General features: G+C 33.7%; 1 protein-coding gene across 4 annotated transcripts; it reads right to left on the bottom strand.

Annotated features, from left to right (window-relative positions):
• Positions 1-280: 280 nt before the first annotated feature.
• Positions 281-9791, bottom strand: LOC108225319 (uncharacterized). 4 transcript variants are annotated; one of them, XM_064080587.1, is made up of 15 exons: positions 9667-9791; positions 8956-9049; positions 5684-6219; positions 4650-4931; positions 4072-4263; positions 3686-3952; positions 2896-3327; positions 2034-2303; positions 1632-1948; positions 1368-1547; positions 1178-1282; positions 1012-1090; positions 824-925; positions 649-739; positions 281-542 (listed from the first exon to the last, which is right to left on the bottom strand). In XM_064080587.1, the coding sequence occupies exons 4-14, from the start codon at positions 4920-4922 to the stop codon at positions 653-655; spliced, it is 2304 nt and encodes a 767-aa protein (XP_063936657.1). In that variant the 5' UTR covers positions 4923-4931; positions 5684-6219; positions 8956-9049; positions 9667-9791; the 3' UTR covers positions 281-542; positions 649-652. The 4 variants fall into 4 exon arrangements, with proteins under 4 accessions (XP_063936657.1, XP_063936656.1, XP_063936659.1 ...); XM_064080586.1 differs by having other exon boundaries at positions 5684-6315; XM_064080589.1 differs by lacking the exon at positions 9667-9791 and adding an exon at positions 9580-9640 and having other exon boundaries at positions 5684-6315.
• Positions 9792-23656: the final 13865 nt, after the last annotated feature.

The raw sequence follows: 23656 nt of genomic DNA on the forward strand, positions 1-23656 counted from the left end.
CGACGCTTAAAGTACTACAAAAAGCGTCGGTGGTCAACAACGCCGACGCTTAAAGTATTACAATTAGCGTCGGTGGTCAAAAACACCGACGCCTAAAGTAATACAAAAGCGTCGGTCATGAAAACTGCCGACGCTGTAGATCCTGACCTCTTGCGTCGGTCATATAAAATGCCGACGCTTTTGCTTATATATATATTTTTTAATATTTCTTAAATATCTTTGCGACCTGTTCCATTATACTAAAACAGCTAATATTATACCAATACAATACACCCAACAATTAAATCGCAAAACAACTTAAACAATTATATAAAGAATCAATTATGTCCTAGTTTACACTTGAAAGAAACATTACACATTAAATGCCACAAAAAAATCTTCATGATATCGGATTATTACAAATGAATCCAAACACACTGTCTCTAGCAAGAAGTTCAAGATCTTCAAGGACCAGTGATGGTATATCACAGTACTGCAGCAGGCAAGAACTTAAATGCTTGAACTGTAAGGACTTCAAATGACAAGGCCGATGACAAGATTACCTACACATTCCCATCACTATTATACAATACACACCAATAAAATAATAAAACTATCTACCAAGTACTGAAAGCACAAAAAGGGGAGCAAAAAGTTTCAAAAAGTTACCTTATTACAGACATTCTAAAGAGAAAAATTTTGCCCACAATTCCCGAACCTCATTGATTTCCTTTCTGGTATAGTTTCTTGAACCAAGACCCTTAAGAATATAAAAGACAACATATAAAAATAATTATTTAGTTCGATATTAACTGTAAAACAATATTTTAGTTAAATCTCTTACCACTTTCCAGTTCATGTCGGGTTGTTTCTGAGAAAGCATGACTATATCATACATGTATCTCATAACAAAAAAACCAGAATCCATATCTCCTTGTTGCGGACACTACATAAAACCCAACAAGATGTATTAAATATAAGTAAAGAAACGAGCAAAAAAGTAATGCAAAATCATGACAGTTATACATATACCTTAACCTCGGTGTGATGCCAAAGAAATTCTTTTTTGTTATTCCTCTGTCCACCTTGAGATACGTATAATTTAAATGCCCTGTAAGATGCAAATGTCATAACATCTCTTGCGAAACTAGGATAGATACATTACACCACATGAAATTTGAATTCATATTTAACTTACATTCTTGCAGGTGTTTTTAACCGTATTGTCCTATCTTTTTTCAATGGATCAAACACGTAGATAGCACTTTCATGGAGACAAAAAAGGAGCAACATCCAGTGGTCCCTACAATAATAATGACATATTACTGATAGCAAAGATTATAATTTATAACAATACAATTATTAACAGAAACTTATTTTATTCTTACTCTTGGATGTACGGTGCCAAAATATAACGCTTATTTCTATTGGCAACCAAAAAATCTGACAAATAGTCTATTGCTTCATCTTGTCGTTGCTGGTGACATTTATGTGGCATGGCTAATCTGGATGGCAACATGAATGCAAATGTATCATCCTTCAACTGTTTACACAACGTGCTAACGTACCTGTAAAAATCACTCATCACAATAAACATGTGTATTTAACATGCTTTAAAGTAAATTAATTAGAAAAAGGAGACTTGGTCTTACTTCAGGAAAATTTCAATTATGGGAGTATTTAACCATCTCATTTTCAAAAACTGATCAACATCTTCGGGTGTAATGTGTATCGGATCTTCTCCATTTTCTTCATACGTAAAGACATCACCTTTTTTATTAGGGGGCCTTTTTTTGAGCAAGAAACTTAAACCTGCACAATGCTCACTTAAACTTATGTCATCAACAATTACTGGCCGGTTTTTCTTCACGGGAGTCACAGACCCTTTACTTTCAACCTTTTCTGAGTCATGTACTTTTGCTTTTGGTGTCATCTTATGGCTTTTTTTCTTCTCCAATGATATAGGATCCTAGTCAAAGACATATATAAATGATTGATATACTGCAGTTAAATTGCAAGAAAATATAGCTTCCATTAAACCTCAAAAGAAATACCTGCCCTAATGTCACAAGGTCCTTTGGCCATTGAACAAAACTGCCCGCTGCATTTCCTATATTATCATGTTCATCACATGACACAGGAAGTGGAGTAAGTTGATATTCAGGTACAACATCATCAATTGATACTCTAACATTGTGTGATGCCATCGGAATATTATGAATCATATTAACACCCTGACTATTTGACGGGAATACAGTCCCCCTTGCCACAACAACTCTTCCTTTCTCTACGTGTATCACCCAAAGACAACAAAGTGTTGGATTCTGCATTAAGTTCAAGCCAAAGATATTACTCACAATCCATATACATAGTTATATATATATATGCAGGTTAGAGTGAGTTACCAATTCAGGATACCATTTTCATTTACCATCCGTACAACCATACATGTGTTTCACGAATTGTTACAAAGTAAACTAGCTTACCATCATTATCTGCCTAAGTATTCATATATGGAGTAATAACTATTATACAAATAGGAGTCAAAGCAAAGCTTTTACAAGCTAACGTATTGTATCCTAAACAAATGCATCAGAATTAAACTATGAAATATACATCAGCCTTAAATCTGATATTTACCCTGACTATTAAGGTGTAACCAGAACAATGTTCTACTTCAAAAGGCTGGAATACTTCATGATTGCTATTTAATAAATAGCTGATGATGAAGTTTTAAATCAAATCTTAACATTTGTCTACATATTTACAAGTTTATATATAACAGCTAAGAACCCTTTAGGCTAGTCATACATGAGGAATTGATGATTGAATAGCATATTCATCTAGAGGTATACCAATAACATGTCAGTAGGGTAAGAAAGGTAGTGCAAAAAACAGTAGTTTTATGTTATATACCTTGACATTTGTGAAATGATCTTCCCGATATACCGACTGGCAACTGCTTCGAACATTTTCATTGTTCGGTGTACTAACATCATTTACAAAATGATCATCAGGGATTTTCACACCCATCTGGTTCAACTGATTAAATATACTTTCTAGCTTTAAATTCACCATTTCATTCTTCCTCACCATTTCATTCATCCTCTCCTCGCACTCCTTCTGAACTTTCTTAGTGATTTCTTGTGTAATCGTGGCCAACTCATCCACCGAAACAACGCCACTATGTTTGCTTTTTCCCGATCCAAATACATCCTTAAGTTTGGCTCCACCACCGACCCCTCTGACACGTCCTCCATGCTCTTTACTGCCAAGTGCACGGGTCAATACGTCATCGTGGCCTTTTGGAGTCCATGACCCATCTGATACTTGCCTCTGCAACTCCTCCTGTTCATAACAGAAAGAAATATTAACAGCCTTGATAAATTCACACTATAACATATTAATGCACTTATTCTCTGATTGCTAATCATGTGCTGGTTTCATCTCTTAGTATTTAAACAGAACGTGGACAGTGAGATGGCATATGCATGTTTAGACAGTTTGGCTACTTTCTTTGCTATACATAAATATACATAAATATGGTGCTAAATTGTCATGCTGATCATTTACTTTTAATCACTCCATGTATCAGATTCACTGGTCTTAATATCAGATTAGACAGTATGCTCAATGTTGTATAATTTCAGCCCTGATCCAAATATTAACGAAGATGTAAAAGAAAGAAAGTCAGTTATGTTTTTACCATTTTCTCAAACACCTCCTTTGTCTTGTCATTTGGAATGTAATAACCTCCATCCTCCTTTGGTTTTGAACGTGCTCTCACCCAATCATAACTACGCCCAGTACGCTCATTCGATAAATTTGACGGGTTAACTGATTCGGAATCAGTAAAAGATTTGATGGGGTCATCAACAGACCACTTAGTCCTCTTTGCCGCATATCCAACTGGCCCTAGGTAATGTACATGTTCATTACATTTTTGACTTTTCTTTGCTTTTTCACTCTTTCTCTGTTTAATAAAAAACCAGTAGTAAGTTATATTTGAAACTGAACATCGTCCAACAGAAAATAGCAGAACTCTACAAAATAAATGAATTTACATAATATCTTAGAAAGGTAATTTTTTACCTTAAATTCTTCAGTTTCACGTTTTTCTTTGAATAATTTCCACTGCTCCTCGGTGATGTATTTATATTTTTCACATGCATCCTTGCCTTCGCGCAAGAATTTCTTAGTCAACTTAGCCTTGAAATCTCTCCACTGCTTTCCTGCTCTTTCTAGCACATTCTTTTTACGCGAATCATCCAACTTCCAACGACTCTGAAAATAATTATAAAATTTTCTGAAATAATGTGCCTTAACTACAAACATATAAATCTGGACAGCATGACCCTTCTCCACTAAAACAGCTGTAATTTATTGTAGAAATTTTATTTTCACATACCGTTTTTTGCATTAAAAAATAGACTCTGAGACCTTTCCAATGGTATGTAATTTGTTGCCCACAACTTCTTAGATGAAAACAGTTTATTCTATGAAGTTGGGCAATCTGCTGATATCAAATTTCAGATTTTTGTCTTTCCAATATAGTTACATTACATCTTTATATTGTTGAGAAACTGAAATGGCTTAATCATCCCAGATTAAGCCATTTCAACTTGTTGAGGAGTTGTTCAACTTGTGCATTACAAAATTAAAGAGAGTACCTTAATATCATCCCAGATTGCATCTTTCAGTCCTTGGTCAACTACTTCCCAACTCTCGATATTAATATCAACTTGGAAACGAACTACTGATCCTATATAAGACCTGAAATCTTGAAGCATGTCCCCAATTGGATCTCCATATTCATTGAAAGAAATGTTGCATTCCAAATTTTGGTTTGTAATCCTCTGTTTCAATTTTGTGCATAACGTTGGACCTCTGCTCCTTTTCTTGGATACATCCGTGTCACTTTGCTCTGCATTACCTTCATCCATGGCACACACCTAAAAAACATGGAAGAGAGAATATATTATTCAATTGTATTACAAATTTACAATGAAAAAACAACATTGTTCAGTTATGAGTCAGTTTAATGACAGAGTCAATTGCAGAATGAAAATAAAAGAAAATTTATCTCAAACTAATGACCAGGAAGGGAATAATGATAAAATGGTAGGATTTATTACTATTTCTATACATTCCAATAATGAAAGGTAGTTTATTTATCTCAAGCAGATGACAAAGGCAATTACAGAATATGAAAAGAAGAAACTTTATCTCAAGCAAAACATCAGGAAATTCAGCTGTATCTCAAAATAGAAGCAACGAATTTCTAAGATTTCACAACCAGAGCTACTGCTATAATTGTGCTGCCAGAAACAATTCATTAGGACTTGGCAAAACTTTAACAATATTACTGTGCCATTTTTAAGTATAACTCTAACATGGTAGCTGATAAGAATGTAAATAACCAGGCAGGAAAGATTTTCACATCAGATATAATAGGGCGAAACCAAATTGTCAGGAACTCAGACTACAATAATTCAAATTATTTTAAGTTCAGATTATAGTCTACAAGGACAAATAACTTCAAATATTACAACAATAATATGATAAAATCTATAAGACTTTTGAATTAGATGAGAGGACTTATGCCCAAATGTACTAATGCGTTTCCTAGCTAAATTATTCAAAATAAAACTAATATTTTTATTTAATTATGAAGGTAAGGGACTCTTCAAGATATATATATTACCTTATATCAACTCATACTTGACCACCAATCCATAATCCCTCGCCATGGTCATTACGTGAATAATTTGTATTTGTATTGTCTTCCCTAAATGCGGTTGGTGGTAGACCAATTGAGAAAGGGGGATTCTCATCAAATTGATTATACTCCTCCTCATCTTCAACATTATCAATTCCAAGAATACGCCGCTTGCTTTGGAGAACAATGGACCATCTAGAATCTGCGGGGTCTTGAATATAGAAAACTTGTTTAACTTGTGTAGCAAATATAAATGGATCATCTTCATGACCAAACCGACTAAAATCTACCAAAGTGAAGCCTGACTCATCCACCTTAACACCACGACGAATATCAAACCATTTACATCTAAAAAGAGCAACTTTGAATTCTTTGTAGTCAAGCTCCCAAATTTCTTCAATAAACCCATAGTATGACTTCTGCATATCTCGTGATGTGATGGAATTGCCTCTTTCAAATTCTGTTGAAGAAGCTTCTACAGAAACTCCACTATTCTGCACGGTGCTCTTGTCATCTTGACACTGTGTGTAGAAAGTATACCCACTAACATCATATCCTTGATAAGATCTCACTGGCATGTCAGGGCCATACGCTAACCATTTCAGCGTATTATAAATCTACATAATATATATAAAAGAAGTTAGCATGTACTAATCAAAAACATAAAGGAATGGCAGGTCGAGTTAGAACTCATTAAAAGAATGTGGCATACAAAAAAAATCTAATAAGTCCAACCTATATTAATTTTTTGTAGAACAATGAGAAACTAAATCGAGAAAATTAGTGGATAATGGGTAAAACTTTTAAAATTTAATATTATCTCTAGACATAATTGACCATCTCTGTGCTTGGAAAATTTATATAACATATATTAAGGAGCACCTACGTATAAGCTTTTGAAACAAACAATAAGAAAGAAATAGAATAATTCGATTTTAACTAAAGCAAAGGAGTTGGAGTACTTTAGGAGAGTAAGCTGAGGTTGTCGTATAATAATCAGTAATAATATTCATGATAATAGTTGATAACTAAAAGAAGTAAAAAAGGAAGAGAGTCTTAATAATATAATAAGGGTGAGAATAAAATGTACATTGTCGCTTGCATCTTTTTAATTAGCTAGGAAATAAACAACATAGGATTATTGCATGCAGAAGACACAGTAGCTTAATATACTTTTATAATCATTGTACCCTTCATTTCTATCTGGATATATCCTCTTTATGCATCTTACCATTTGAGAGCCACGTACACACACATGTATTGTCCTTTTAATTCTTCTTAATTTAAGCACACATGTTATGTTGGAATATATTGTAGTGGTAGGGTTTAATTCAGTATGTTTCATAAGCAGCACGTATTATTCTGCACTATATTATTCTGCCCAAAGAAGAAGCCTAATCTTGTGTTTACATTAGGCAGGATACTCTGTTAATAGAGTTGTACTAGCTAGCTCTTAATTATATATAAGCTTATAAATATTGATGTTACTCATTTCAGATAATCACAAAATTTTATCTAATAAAACTTAACTAAATTTTATCAAATAAGAGCTAAATAACAATTTTACTAATTTCCAAAAATTTCAGCATGGGTTAAATATATTACAAAACTTTCCGAAGGTCAACTGTGGCTACAACATAGACCAGCATCTCTCATAACACAATATAATACAAACCTTGGACTAAACAGTATGGCTACAAAACAGCCAGTAAGTACATATACAGAGCAAAAGGAAAATCTAAAGTTATATAAACAATCAACACTTCTAACTCTCTTCTAGGAACACAAACAGACAACTTGAATAGCCAGGAAAAACCAGTATAATGATTCACCTTAAGAACTATGATAAGAAGTACCATACTGAAACATACTATTTACATGGACTATGTCCTAGTACAAACAACATCACCTTACTGTACAAGCTTACGGAATTCACTTAGAACAATAATCTACTTTGTAATTCCATCTCCTGCAGGGATAAATAATTTAGAACTTTTACCAGTTCTTCTTGAAGTTATCTGCAGTTCAAACAGTCAAAAATGTAGTTTAAGTTCACCTAAGCTGACACCACATGCAGCATCGCTGATGATTATTAATGTTTTAATCACTACATGTGATTATGCAACAAACAACAGGCACTTGGAGGCAATCAGTTCAACAGGGAGTACTATGTGGACTACTAAACGCACCAAAGCAAGATAATCTACAATACTTCATCTCTTTGGCTGCGGCTGTTGTTAGATGTATGCGATTTGCTGGCAAAATCCCATTACTAATACTTCATCAAAGAATTAAAAAAAAATACATCAGGGGTAGTGTACAGCAACACTGTTAACCTGCTAAGCTTAAAAAGAGATTTAATTTTATTAATTCTGATTCTGGTAATTAATCTCAATTTATATACAATTTATATACATCTGTTATTAACAGTAAACTCGGCTCAGTTAACTAATCTATATGTAAGAGCCTCGACTTGGTTTCGCTCTAGTAGACTTGGTTTGGCTCGAGTTGAATACAGTATAAAGGATCCCTGTTCTCATTAAGTTATGAAGATTAACATTTTAATTATGCTTTGACACAGATTGTTTAGAAAAAGATTGATCAAAAGATCAATAAGCAAGAAAATGACTTTAATAAACACAAGTAATTTATTAAAAATACTTCACTAAAAATTTAAAATCAAGATGCAACAAAGCAGAAAATCCCACACATATATTTGCCTCAGAGAACCTAGACAAGATAATTAGCCAAGTACAGAAAATTGATATCTATGTGATTAATAATTACCCAATACAATCTACGTGATTTTATCTACTGATTTCATGTTATTAACTATGCTCGTCGCTGTTTACCATTCAACCAGTGCAGTTAATCTAAAAACCAGATGTCAAAGTCGCGAAATCCAAAACAATATGCAAATTTCCTTTTTCAAATTTATTGAGACCACATTATTCTCACTTCTCACCATGCAGTGGTTCGGTTTTCCCATTCTCTGGTGGCAAACAACCTTTCATAGTTACTGTATTGCTAGCTTATATTCTGAAAACTAAATTCAAATACAAGTTAAGACCCAAAAGGACCAGCAATGCTGCTCGAACCTATGGAAATATAATACAATGATAAACTATGAACGAACAAAGATATCACATTTCACATGCGTATTTTTGGTAAAAATGACATTCTCCATAAATCATTCACAATAGATAATATAAGTCTCTTCAGCAGCTAAAAATAGAAATGAAAATAACTATATTTACCTCACACGGAAGTCTGGCTACAACTCTGATAACTCTGATGTCAGGATGCAGCAGAGCACAAAATCCCACACAACTATATTTGCCTTAAGAGAACCTAGAAAAGAAAATTAGCACTTATTTTAGTGTCTAGCATTAATGTTTTCATCACCAACTCAAATTCACAGCATTGATGTTACAGAACTGAACATACTAGACCAAAAAACCAACAAAAAACTGAAAGAAGCTAATGGCGCAAAATACTAACAAAAAACTAATACTAAAAAACACTGCAATATGTAAAGCTAAACATTTTATATAATCACATCATGACTAAACAAAGCTACAAACATCAAATTGACATCAAATTAAGTACCCAGCAAGGACTTTGTACTCAAAATTAAGTACCCACAACCAAAATTATGTACCCAATAACCAGCCCCCAACACCTAGCAAAATAACTCAAACACCCATCACCGAGCAATGAATCAAACACCTGGAATGCAGTAACAAAATTAAGTATATGGGTAGTAACAAACTTAAGTGCCCAGCAAAGGCTTTCTACTGAAAATTCAGTACCCAACAACCAGCCCAACACCTAGCGAGAAATCATACACCCAAATAACTCGAAACGGAAAAGAAAGAGACCTCGATCCCTCGACAACTAGACAGGAAAAAGAGACGAGAATGGAAATGTGAGAAGAGAATGGAGATGGGAGAAAGTGAGATTGACACCTGCAATGATTAATCGAACGAGACGGAAGAGAAGTCGAGAACGAAGTCCAGAGTCGTGTCCGGAGTCTTTTCGCGCACAACTGCTTTTCGCGCACAACTTCTTTTCTTTTCCTTTTATGTTCTGGGTTATATTTTGATATTAACTGTACTAGCGGTTATATAATTTTAAATTTATCATATATAATTTAAATTTTAACATCATTTTATTTGTGCTTTTATATTAATGAATTTAAATTTTTATTAAATTATATTAACAAATTGACATATTCACTTTAAAATTGAGCTTTTGCAATATTTTTTTATATTTTCTATTATAAGTTACGCATCTATTAATAGTTATTATATAATAGTAATATATATTAATGATAGTAAATTTACTTTTTTATTTTTTAACTAATTATAAATTATATTTAAAAGTATAATAGTGTAATTTTTATCTTGTAGTATATAAAACTGTTTAGAGATGTAGCAGACTTTTAGTTATAAAGTGAATCACCAAACCAACATGACCAAACCAAAATTTTGTACGACTACAAAATATACCCATGTTGGCTTATTATTATAGTATAGTATATAATTTTAAATATATCATATATAATTTAAATTTTAACATCATTTTATTCGTGTTTTTATATTAATGAATTTAAATTTTTATTAAATTATATTAACAAATTGGTTATATTCACTTTAAAATTGAGCTTTTGCAATATTTTTTTATATTTTCTATTATAAGTTACGCATCTATTAATAATTATTATATAATAGTAATATATATTAATGATAGTAAATTTACTTTTTTTATTTTTTAACTAATTATAAATTATATTTAAAAGTATAATAGTGTAATTTTTATCTTGTAGTATATAAAACTGTTTAGAAATGTAAGACTATGAGAACTATACGTGTAGCAGACTTTTAGTTATAAAGTGAATCACCAAACCAACATGACCAAACCAAAATTTTGTACGACTACAAAATATACCCATGTTGGCTGATTAGACTACAAAATATACCTATGTTGGCTTATTATAGTATAGTATAAATTTATATATTTTTTATTTACTTCACCTAAGGCGTCGGCGTTCCACAAAGACGACGCTGGCACTTTAGGCGTCGGCATTCTGAAGCACGACGCAAAAGCTCCAGTCCAACCGCACTTCTATAGCGTCGGCGTTTCAATACCCGACGCTATAACTACCCTAAGGCGTCGGCATTCTGAAGCCCGACGCATAAAATGGTTTAAGGCGTCGGTTAACTGTGAAACCGACGCAGAAAGTCCAGAGAAATTGTCAATATGCGTCGGTTAAATTATCACCCGACGCATAAAGATGTCTAAGGCATCGCCTCCCTGTAAAACCGACGCCTAAAGTGCGACGCATAAAATCATTTCTGTACTAGTGAATCTTCTAAGAGCATAAGGATCATGGACAGATAATCACATCATCAATTCATATTAATCCCAATCTGTTGTTATACGGCATTATACTATCTCTATTACCTAAGTTAGTTTTAGATCTAACATGAAGTTCTAAAAGTTCTACTAACAAAAGGTAGACATTCCATCATAGAACAAATAAATTCCTTAACAAACAATTCAGATAAATAAGAAAATCTAGTTGTACTAGGGAATCTGAAAGTAAGTGTTTTAACCAAGTTATACATGCTAGGATCATAACCCCTAAAACTAAGAGTCGTGTTCCAAAGGAAAGCTTCTAATCTCACCATTGCAAATAATCAAATCCTAATTATTCATACACATGTTAAGAATCTGCTAAAGACACATACACAAGATTATCATCAATCCTAGTTACTAGAACAGTCATCTAGCATACTAGTTTAACATTATCTATTGTGATGCTATCATGCTTGTGCTAGTGTGTTGAACAATTCTACTCAGAAATTTATAACATGCTTTGAATATAAAGAAATATGTATTGCATAGTTAGAAAGAATTTGTACCTGAGATGTGCGAGTTGAGTCATCTTCAGAGAATGCTAAGATAGACAGATGACCATAATCATCCTTCTCATCAGCAACTGATCCATCTCACACCTTTCCTTATGTAGCATTAGAACTTGTTATGATGCTTCTTTCAAAACATCCACTTGAATTCCAGACAAACCCTATCATCCTTGTTTGTCGAGGCTTCAATATATATAGCAACCCTTCTTTGCTAAAGATACCAATCAATATTGTGTGTACTTACCAACTCAGTTTTCAAACAACCTGTCGAACTAAACCTCGAAGAGTCTCCATTTGAAACCAATGGATTCCATCTGAATCTGACATGACTAAACCTCTCAGACAGTGTTATGCTAATCCTTGAAGTTCTGTCCTCACATTCTTCAAAAGTGTTAACTTTCGTCGACTTGAGCTTCCTCAAATTCAGCAGTTACAAACTCTTCTGTTCAATCCTAAGGTTCTGACATAAATGTACGAAACTGATTTGGTGCGGTAGTAACTCGATAATTATATCCTTAATTAAACCTCCACAGTTCTCCGTCTTTGGTTCAATTGATTCTGGATGGATTTAGCATTGATACAATTCATTGTGTAATTGTATTTCCCTGAATCACTGAGTTAGATTGAAATCCCTTGAAGATTCGTTCGTAAAAACTTCTCTTTTCCTACTACCAGTGGTACCATTCAAAGTTGATATTCCGAGCCCTGGGAAGATGCACTCAACACATAAAGCAAGTTCCCATCCTGATCTGGTGATCTGATAATCAAGTAGGAGTAATTACTCAGATCAAGGCCTGAAGTACCTTCTTCAAAATCCACTGTCAGTAGTACCAAATTAGTCTTCAATAGAATCTTCTTTGAATCACAATCATCTTTGTCGAACATAGAAAACTGCTTCTAATACTCCTTTGAGTAATCAATTGGATTGGGTCATCAATGTACTTCCATTACCGGTTCTGAGAATCTGGTATTTGAAAGCCCGGTGTTTCTCTTGTAATCTGTCAGCCTGATCTGTCTCAACTAAATGTCAATCTGATTTGTCTTGAAGTAGAATAATTAAAAAGGTTACGGGACACTTGATTATTTAAACTAAGTTTAAATTATAAAGACAATAAATTTAAAAATAAGTTTTAAAATATGAAAGGAAATAAAGTATAAAATAAACTTAGTTACATCTATAAAGTAAATTTAATTATATTTAAAAAATAAATTCAAATAAATTCATAATAAACTGAATAAGTTTAGAACAAATTTATTTCAAATTCATTTAGTAAATATATTAAAATTTATTAAATAAATTTAATTTTTGAAAATATTCAAGTGTCTCGTCTCCAATTAAATCATAGCTTCCAGAACAAACTAAATTGAACCTTTGAACTTGAACTTATATCCATAATCAGTAAAATCCTCTTAAGATTATATTCTAGATTTTAACTTAAATTTATATCATAAACTATACAAATTTAAATAATAAATTTATAAAAATTTATGATAAGCTTGGTAAGTCTAAGAGTAAACTTTACAAGTCTAAAATAAATTTAAACAAATTTAATAATTGAATTTAGTAAAGTTTATAAAGTAAATTTAATTAAGTTTATAAGATAAATTTAATTAATTCATAATAAACTCAATTAATAAGTTTAAAATAAATTAAGTCAAATTTATAAAATAAACTTATTAAAATTTAAAGTATAAATTTATAAGTCCCGGTCCAAAGTTCAGTATCCGACGGATAATCTTTGCTTAGGCCTACGGACAAATTTAGCAACACAAACCGGAAGAACATTTCCCCTAATCAAATATCAAAAGCTAGGTTCTTGATTTTCCGTACGATAAGGATCCTGATTTGTATATCAATCAACCTGGCTCTGATACCAATTGTTAGGTCCAAAGTATCGTAGAAGGGGGGTTGAATACGATACTCACTACAATTTAAAATTCTTTCGAATCTTGCGGATAAACAAATTGCAGTCCTGTAATGGGTTTCGTGTTCCGGATATTTATTAGGTCGGTTTCTGAGGATATAAAAATATTAAACCAACACACAATATTTTCCAAGGTATATCTGTATATTGATAAATACCTCGAAGGTGCTATAAATCCAAACCCGAAGGTTGGCTACAATGGCTATTACTACTTACACTCACAAACCCTAGCTTCTAAAAATATATATAATACAAAACTAAGCTAGAGTTTATTTGTGTGTAGTAGTGTGCAAGGCACAAAGCCATTCCACCATAAAGGTGGTGGAGAGTGTGTGTTAATAATGAACCCACATCTCAAGTATTTATAGGCTTCTCATTAACTAACCATGGTTACTTGAATAGTCATCTTGCGCCAATATATATATACAAGTATATATATATATATATATCAAACTTGCGCCAATACAGTACTCCAGGAGAGAGTCAAATGTTGCGCGGTCAAACCTTGCGCTTGCATCCTCCATTGTCCACTGTATGAAGAAAAACACTTAGAATATATTCTAAGTGTTAACAGAACTTGATCCATCAGAGAAGGTCAAAGCTTGCGCTTTGATGGGTCAAAGTTTGCGCCTAGATCTCACAGTGGGGACTTAGACATTTCTTCAAAAACAAAGTTGCGCCAAGTATAGTTAGGGTCAGAGGCGCAACAATTGACCAGAATTGGTCAAAGGTTGCGCTTGACCTAAACTTGCGCTCAACAGGGGTATACAGAGCCATGCCTTAGTTTTTGCAGCAGTATAAACATGCAACTTGCGCCAAGATGCTCACCAAGATTCACCAAGATGCTCACCAGTGTTCACTGATATCACTCCTGGTTAAGGAGTTAACCAACTTGCGCTTTCATCCTTCACACTACATCACTGTATACTTCTGCCTTAGCTTTTGTTCTCGTTATTTCAACTGGGGCTGCATACACGCACATGTAGTCCCTGTTATTTCTCATCCATAGCTAGCGAGCAATCTGCATGTGTGTATAGTGTGTTGTGCCTTCATGTTCATGCTCATGCAAACCCTAGGTTGCCCTAGACACCTGACATCATCACATGCATGCATGATATATAATATAATATATTATGTTGTTATTATATTAATAAATAAAAGTATATATATAAATATATACACACATATATATTTTATTTATATGAACATATATAGTATATGTACATATATTTAAATATATTGTCATATATTTAAATATATATAATATATAATTATATGTAAATACAAATATAAATATATATATAAATATATATAGAGATATATATAGTTATTTATAAATATAAATATAAACATAAATATATATAAAAGAAAAGTATATATAAATATATACATATATATAATATTTATATAAACATATAGTAACATATATATACACATATATTTAAATATATTCTCATATATTCAAATATATATAACATACATATAACTATGTGTAAATATAAATATAAATATATATATATAAAGATATATATAACTCTCTCTAAATATACATATATTTATGCACATAATATAATATATATATATACACTTAATTATATAATTGCTTATGTAAAATATAAATACATATATTATATACATATATATTTATTTAAATATATACATATAAATATACATATACATATGTTTAAAAACATATATACATATATAGTATGTATACTATATTTAATTAAATATACATATATACAAATATATAAATATATTTGTACATATACAAATATATAAGTGCACACATATAAAAGATAGGTCATGATATGGCTTTGTGTGGAAGATTGACATATGGCATTTGAGCATTAAGTTTTGGCATAGCTTGCAGAGGCTAGGCATTTGGCTTGGCTTGGCTTTGGAACAAATGACTTGTTATGACTGGATCAATTTTTCGATTGATAAATACTTTGCAAAGCTCCGTACGTGCTGACGCTTAGTGCACTGGTCTGGTTCACAAGCGACTAACACTGAAGTTAAACATTGTACCGTCTTTGTCAGCAAACATTGATCAGTCGGTTCCGGGTTAGTTTATGCTTCAGTTTGTTGATTGTAAATAACCAACCAAGATATATAGAAATATCTTGCTTCAGGGGTTGCACTGAAATCTTTAGAGTACTTGGACAACATCTTCATTGCTTCCACAATCTTGAATACTTCAATCTTTATTCTTCACTGAGGCATGAACATATTAATGAACTTCTTCCAGTGAACTTATTCCTTCAAGACTGTAGATGGCTTCTTCAACCTTTGTCTTCGTATCTTCCGATTCCGGTGCAGGCGTAGTGTTATTTACTTGTCCTGTTCTATTGTTGAGTTATCATCCCTATGTAACAGATAGGGTTGTCTTTACATTTAGACTTACAACCTAAGATCCAAGACCCGCTTAAGGCTAGAAGAACAAAGACTACACATTGAGAGATACAACGATTTTGAGGAGGTGACGGGGAGTTACGCTCCAAGACAAGTCTTGTAATTTACATTTATAGTGAGGAGGTAACGGGAAGTTACGCTCCAAGATATATATTTGTAAAGGCTTCTCCGCCTACTGTAAAGGAGTTTCTTTATAGTAGAGAAAATCTCGAGTCCGGGGAGGAGCTCGGGGACTGGAGTAGGGGTGAGTGGACTCCAAGGGTTAAGTTAGCCACCGCGAACCAGGATAAAATCGCTCGTGTGGTATTTGTCTTTCTTTTCATTTACTTCCGCACATCATAACTGCTTAAACTCTCGATACAAGCTTTTAAAAAGGGGATAAACTTTTTAAAACTACACTATTATTTTTAAATTGGCCATTAAGCTATTCAACCCCCCCTTCTAGCTTAATTATCCACTATATCAGACAGAGGGAACCAAGTCTATTGAAGAAAGAATTGCAGCTGATACTCATATGTTAGAAAGACCCTCTGATGCTCCAAGCAAATTAGAGGATGCACAGATAGAAATGGTCCTTCAGCTAATTCAGGATTCTCTGGTTCAACCTGAAGATATTGTTGCAGCTCCTGCTCAGGAGATTCCCACAGCTGCAAACTCTGATGCAGCTACTAAAGCTCTGGAGTCACATACTCTGAGTGTTTTTCTTGATGATATTGATGATGATGAATTAACAGAAGTTACATCAACTCCCATTCAAGCTCCTGGTCTACATTCTATAATCTCTGAGCCAGTCAGAGAAACTACACCAGAAAGGGTTGATTCCCCAATTAAGGCACTGTCACCAGTCAGGGAATCCTCTCCTTTTATAGCTCCTGCAGTTCCACGTTCCCCACTTACATCCTCTGAGCCTACCAGAAGAAGAATCTGTCAATTATCTTATAATCACAGGATGTGCAGAGCTACACTTCCTTCTGTTGAGGACAGACTCACTTCTATAGAGGCCACTCAAACTTCAATGCAGTATACTCTGGCAGATTTGAGTACCTTTGTGGCCCAGCTGGTTCAGGTTCTCACCTCTGCTGATGTCAAAAAGGGGGAGAAAACATCCAAAGACAAATGCAAACCTGATCAGCAAATAAAAAGGAAAAAGCCAGATGATGATGAAGAAGAAAAAAGGGAGATAACTGACAAACAGCCAAAGCTGCTGCAAATCAAGGAAAAACAAAGGAGTAATAAGGATGCAAACTCTGAGAAACCCAGAGAATCTCAGAAACACAAGTCTATGGAACTGACTGTTATGTCTCAAGTTCAGAGCATAAGTAAAGCAGTCAGAGATTCAGATGTCATATCCAAAGAAATAGCTCTTGTAAATTCTGAGGTTGAAAAGAAGAAAGAAGTTCAAATTTCTGGAGCTGATAAGCTAATTGTGGCTGGAGATCCTGAGTCTCAGAAGTTCTGCCAAACTCTGAGATTCAGAGGTAAAGAAACAACTCTATTCTACAAATCTCCTTCCTTGCAAATCATTGATGAAGCTGTGGCAAGGAAAATATTTGAACAGGAGAATCCAGGAGTAGATATAGAAGCCATCAGACTAGAGGAAGAAAGACTGGCTGCTGAGAAGAAGAAGATCAGCAAGACAAAGTCTGATGAGCAAATACAGATTACTGATCCCTCACAAAAACAGAAGATTCCAAAGCAAAAGGGAATAGTAATCAGTGAGGTGAACTACACTGACATCAACAGACCAAGAACCAGGTCTCAAACTCAATCTAAGTCTGATGCAGCAGACAAAGGGAAGAAACCTGTTGATGAAGTTCCTTCAGTTCCTCCTGTGATAAAGAGATCAGTGATCAAGATAGCATCAGAGAATCCTTCTCAGAGGATGTTAAAGCTAAGCAGAAATGCAAATATAATTACTGATGTATCTGATCAAGTAGAAGAAAAGGAAGCTGGTTTAACCAGAAGAAGAAAGGGTGATGACAGATCAATCTCTGACATGACTTTAACCTCTGACAATGCTCAAGTTAAAGCTTCAGTAACAGAAGAAAAGATTGACAATGCTAAAGCCTCCTGGCTGAAAATAAACTCTGAAAAGATCCAAGATCAGAAGAAAAAGAGTCTCTATGGAAGCCTTGGTACAAGTCTGTACAAGGAAAGCCCAATGCTAACCAGAGTAAGAACTCATGGAACCAGAGGAAAGGAAGCCTATGATACAACTGGTCTAGGTCACAGGAAAGAGAAAATCCAAACAGGCTCAGCAACTACTTTCAGAGATCCTTATCCTCTGACTGAAAAGTTGGGAGAAACTGTCACACAGAAGGATCTAGGCAAGGTTGAGTCAGTGCAGATCCTTATGGATACTCATGATGGCACATGAGACAAGGAGAAAATTGCCATATTTCTGGAGTCTGGTAGAGTTTACAGAATCTCAGAAGCTGATCTTTTGCTGAAATCTCTGAGAGAGCTGGAACATTTTCACTACATGTTGGAGATCAAGAATGAAGCTACTCAGAGGTGGTCAGATCTGATGAAGAGAACAATCAGTGAAAAGAGAAGATTCTATGGAGTAAAGTCTGATGAGGAATATATTCCACAAATAGCTCAAGATGATGGTTCTGAAATTAGCATGGAAAAGAATAGCTCTGTGATGGAGACTATTGCAAACACCAGAATCTTGGGTTATAACAATGAAGCAGACAGGCCTAGAGTTATTCAGCTTGGAGAAGCAATGAAGAGAAGCAAAGTGAATGCTTTGAGAGCAGCTATCTATCAGACTGGGGATGAAACTGAAGAACTCAGAAATGTTAAAGCCCAGATGATCCAGACTTTGAAGCTGAAGGAAGAAAATCTGATAAACCAGTTTGTCAGAGAAAGCTATGGATATAGGTTGATTTGATAGATAGTTCTGCTGGTTCTGTAAGTTGTAAATAGTCTGTGAATTATTTATGATATGCATTTGTCCTTGATTGTTTTTGACATCATCAGTAAATATATAGAACTTGTTCATTCTGTCTAATGTACAAGTTGGGGGAGATTGTTACATATTTGATGATGTCACAGGTATCTAACTTGTTTAGTGTGCAGAAGCAAATATCAGAGTTTAGCTGGAAATCAGAGTTTAACGACTGCCAGCTGGATCAGAGTTTAAGCAATGATCAGAGTTTGCAGGCGGCTGATTTTCAGGAGCATATCTGACTAAGTAAGGAAGATAAAGATCAAGAGAGATTGTGCAGATCAGGACAGCAGAAGGATAGCTACTGATTAGATTATTTTAGGAAGCAGATAATTATAAATCAATCAGTAGATATCATGTAACTGTGTATATAAACACAACTTAGGGTTTACTCTAGATGAGTTATCAATTGAATATCATTCGTGTAACCTAGCAGCTCTTAGTGATAAAATATAAATCACTAAGAGATTATTTGTAAGCTACTGTGATTTGTGAATAAGAGTTTAGTTGAATTATTCTCTTATACTGGTGTTCTGTTTTTGATTGTGTTCACTATATTATCTTATATAGTGAGTTTATTCGGCCTAACATATGTGATGATCCTTAAGTCAAGAATTTATAATTTAAGTTAACATTGATTAACTCTGTTAAATTGAGACTTTGTTGCTAGTTGACAAGCCTGTTTTGGTCTAAACTATTTTGATAATTCTTATCTTGTGTAGTTTAACAATTGCATGCCTTAAAATAACATTACCTATATGCCTGAATTGCTGCAGTTGAATAAAATAAAGAGTTCTGTCATAAAATGCTAAGCTATAATGTCAACTGCTAGAGAGTGTAATAACCTGGCTACTTGAGATCATCTAAACATTTGAATGGTGTAATTAGACTAAGAAAATCTGACTGATTTTGAACTACACCTATGTAACTAACCTGATTTGTGGAAATGTGCTTGGCTCATAGTGTATAAATCTAGTCTAATTGTTATTAAACACAAGGTGAATACTGAATATTGTCATGTGAGTTATGTGGTAAAATAGTTTGCATAGTCTAAAATTCACTTAAAAATATTTTTTTGTGTAGTATACCATGATCTATAGTTACCATGACTGTATGATAAAAAAAAATATAGAAAAATGTCTTAAGTGAATAATTGACTTATACATGTTTAATTAGAACTTATGTATAGAAATTCAACTTAGGATAATGTCATATAGCTAATCAGAATCAAGAAAAATTGCTTAAAAGTGAAATAAATTCTAAGTATGCCTAGTTGCTTGATAGTATGAGTAGAACTTGACTTGCTTGAGTCTGATTTGTGATCTACTTATGGTTTACTTCTATTATGTTTATTTGTAATCTCTTGCATGATTTGACTAGCTGATTTGTGTACTTAATGAATCTGATGCTTAGTTAACATATGACAAATGCTTAATTGGTACTTGATACATGCAATTATGTGAAATGCCATGAGTTAGTTGCTAGAATTGCATGCTTTACTTGATAAAATCTTAACTGTTAAATGATGCATGATCTGATTGTTATGTATGTCTGCCAAAGATGATGTACAAGCTGATAAATTGGCAAGGTATGTAATATAAAGATAAATAAAATAATTATGTGCTAGTTGTGCCATGATATAAAACTTGTTTTAAACTGAATGCAACTTGCTTTTATATCTGCCACTACTGCTGTGAACTAGTATCCTCTCTGACTTATCTTATAGGCATGGAAGTAACTGTGGAATTGTACTCATTAACTGACAAATATGCTCTGTACTTGCTTGTGTAATTCAAATTGTATGAGTAGATATGATATGTACTTGAGTATAATCTACTGAATATACTAGATACAAATGGATGAACATGACTTTAGTCTTGATATGTTTTAATGACTTGTAAGTTTACTGTGTAACTATTTAAATGTGTGCATGTCTACATGGCTTATCTGATTGCTTGTATGGATTGTGTAATTGAGTATAATTAACTAAGTGCCAAGAAGAAAAGCCAAAATGTCATCTTTCAAACCTTTTTTATAAAATCAGAAGTTGTCTCCCTATCTTGGACTTTGAAAACTATTTTTATATAAAACAAAAGAGAGTATGAGTGCCTTTTTCAAAAGGAATTCCTGTTAAAGTGGATTGAATGGGTCCCATGTGTCATACCTTTTATGGAAATCACATGCTTTACTTCTATGTGCTGATATGTACTCCCTCCGTCCCACCCATTTCTTATCGAATGGGTTGGGCACAGAGGTTAAGAAATATCTATAAAGTAATGGAAAAGAGGAATGTATAAAAAGAAGATAGTGGAGTAAAAGTAGTGTGAAAAGAAAAGAAAAGTGGAGAAGTGGTGGGACCCATTGACTATTTTTGGTAAGTTTTGAAATGTAAAGAATTGGGTGGGACACTTCAAAAAGGAAAGTGTAAAGAAATGGATGGGACGGAGGGAGTATATGCCTACAACTTAAAAGGACTTGAATGCCTATTTGTTTATTATTACATCTATAACTTGAGCACTACACATACATATATATGATAATACACATCTTCACATGCACTGGGCCCATAGAATCAACTTGTACTCCTCTGACATCACTCAAACACTTCCACTTCGATTTATTTAACCCTACCAACCACACTTCCATTTCATCACCTTTACACATCTCCTTCAACTTCACTGATGGAATACAAACACATAGAAGACCCTAACCCTAACCCAAACTACAACCCTAACCTACTAACCCAAATGGAAATGAACCAATTCTTCAATACCCAAACCACACCTTACACTAGCTACAAATACAACACTGCCTCCTCATCTCATAACAAGAAACACAAATCAAACAACCAACATGAAACCTATACAGGAAACCCTTTCCTAAGAAACCCTAACCTTAACCCTAACCCTAAAACAAACCAACTCTCCTTTGCTAGACCTTTTGACCTCAATCAAAAATTACCATACCCTCACTCCTCATCTCAGATCCTTTCTCATAAGAAGAAAGCCTTCTCCCCTGGACCTAAACTTGTTAACTTGTCCAACATAGGAAAAGTAAGGAAGATGCTCATGGCTTGTCAACCTGGCATGATGGTATCTGTTCCCAAACAAGGCCCTGTTCATAGCCTGATCTTAAAAGCTAAGTGGGATAATCTTATTTTCTATAGGGGTCAAAATTTTCACACTCATATTATGGGAGAATTCTATGGCAATATGATCACTACTACTAATCATAGAGGCTTATTTGAGATAGATACTTTGGTTCATGATAAGCACGTGCATGTTGATGTGAATGTCCTGTGTAAGGCTCTAAAAATTGATCCTAACTTATTTCCACAGCCTTGCATTAATGTGTATGATGCATTTAGGTTTGACAAAGATGAGTTTGAAAAATATATCAAGCTGTTCTGTGGGTCTGAAGTTCCAACTGGCTTGTGTGCTGAAAACTGTGGTATTAGTTTTGCTCATCTCTTGCCTGTTTATCAACAACTTGCTTTTATCCTTAGAGCCAATATCTTACCCAAACCTTTTATGGATAAGTACCTTGACTTTGTTGACATGAAAGTTATGTTTCAAATGGTCACTAATTCAGTCGAGTTCAATATCATTTATGTGATTATTTTACACATGTTTTTAGCTTACCAACTTGACTTTATGGCATTTGGATTGCTTCTCACTGCTATATTTGACATGAATCATATTCCTATGCCTAGAAACATTGTAGAAAGGGCTGAATTCTGCTATGTGGAGGATCTTGTGTAACCACCCAAGTACCCCTAAGTGAAATCAAACCTTATAAGTTCTCCTCCTTAGAAAAAGCAAGGGTGGAAGCCTCCCACAACCCTGATAAGGAAAATGAGATATTAAGGAAAATTATCAATGACTTAGATGTTAAAATCAATGATAATAATACCAAAATTAGGGGATTGGAAGATGAGAACATAGAAATCAACTCTAGGCTTGCTGTGATTGAGTCTAAGTTAGGAATGCCTAAAGAAGAATGTGTGTCTGAACCAAATGAAAAGAGTGTTGGCTTGAATGAAGATGTTGATGAGAAAAAGAATGTTGCTATGGTTGCTACTGCTGATCTTGAAAATCTGCCTGGTTTGACTTATTTTGATCCCAGTTTGGGATTTGTTGCTACTATTGAGAAAATTGTTAATGAGTGATACTCTGAAATGGTTGAATGAAGCTTTTGTGGTCCTGACGGTTTGCAGAGTCTTGTCACTCAACTGACTGACTCTTGTGATGTGGCTGTAGTAATAGTTCCTGGAGTTGGAACTTAAAATAAAGGTTTGTGTGTTTCTTTTCTGTTTTTGTTTCTGTTTTCAGGTTTGCTATTTCAAGAAGCTGGAAGGAAGAAGTTTGTTTTCCTTCATTGTATTAACTCGTGTGTATTTCCACTAGTCAGTTGTGATATACTGATTAGGAAGTTTGTTGCTTTTAATAAAAATCTAGCTTATTATATATTGTGGTACTTCTGCAAAAACACACACAAAATTTGTTTTATGCAGATTCAATATTACAAATCGAATTTATCTGTACTTCGATTACCTGTTCTATTCGAAAAGAAATTACAGGAAATATAATCTGAATTTCGAAATAACTAAGCAACTTATTTCGATACAAATGCATCTCGAAATATTTATGCCATTTCGATCTATCAGTTTTTAAATTATTAACTTTATTCGAATAAATTTTTTTCGAATAAACAGAAAATTAATACGAAAATCAAT

The sequence above is a fragment of the Daucus carota genome, chromosome 6 (assembly GCF_001625215.2).
Source record: "Daucus carota subsp. sativus chromosome 6, DH1 v3.0, whole genome shotgun sequence".
In the NCBI taxonomy this organism is placed as follows: domain Eukaryota; kingdom Viridiplantae; phylum Streptophyta; class Magnoliopsida; order Apiales; family Apiaceae; genus Daucus; species Daucus carota.

Coding starts and splice junctions, on each gene's coding strand:
- LOC108225319 (XM_064080588.1), bottom strand. CDS start 4,922: ATGGATGAAGGTAATGCAGAGCAAAGTGACACGGATGTATCCAAGAAA. Junction 3,953..4,071: donor GTGAAACTGAAGAATTTAAG/GTAAAAAATTAC, acceptor TTTATTAAACAG/AGAAAGAGTGAAAAAGCAAA. Junction 740..823: donor CCGACATGAACTGGAAAGTG/GTAAGAGATTTA, acceptor TATATTCTTAAG/GGTCTTGGTTCAAGAAACTA.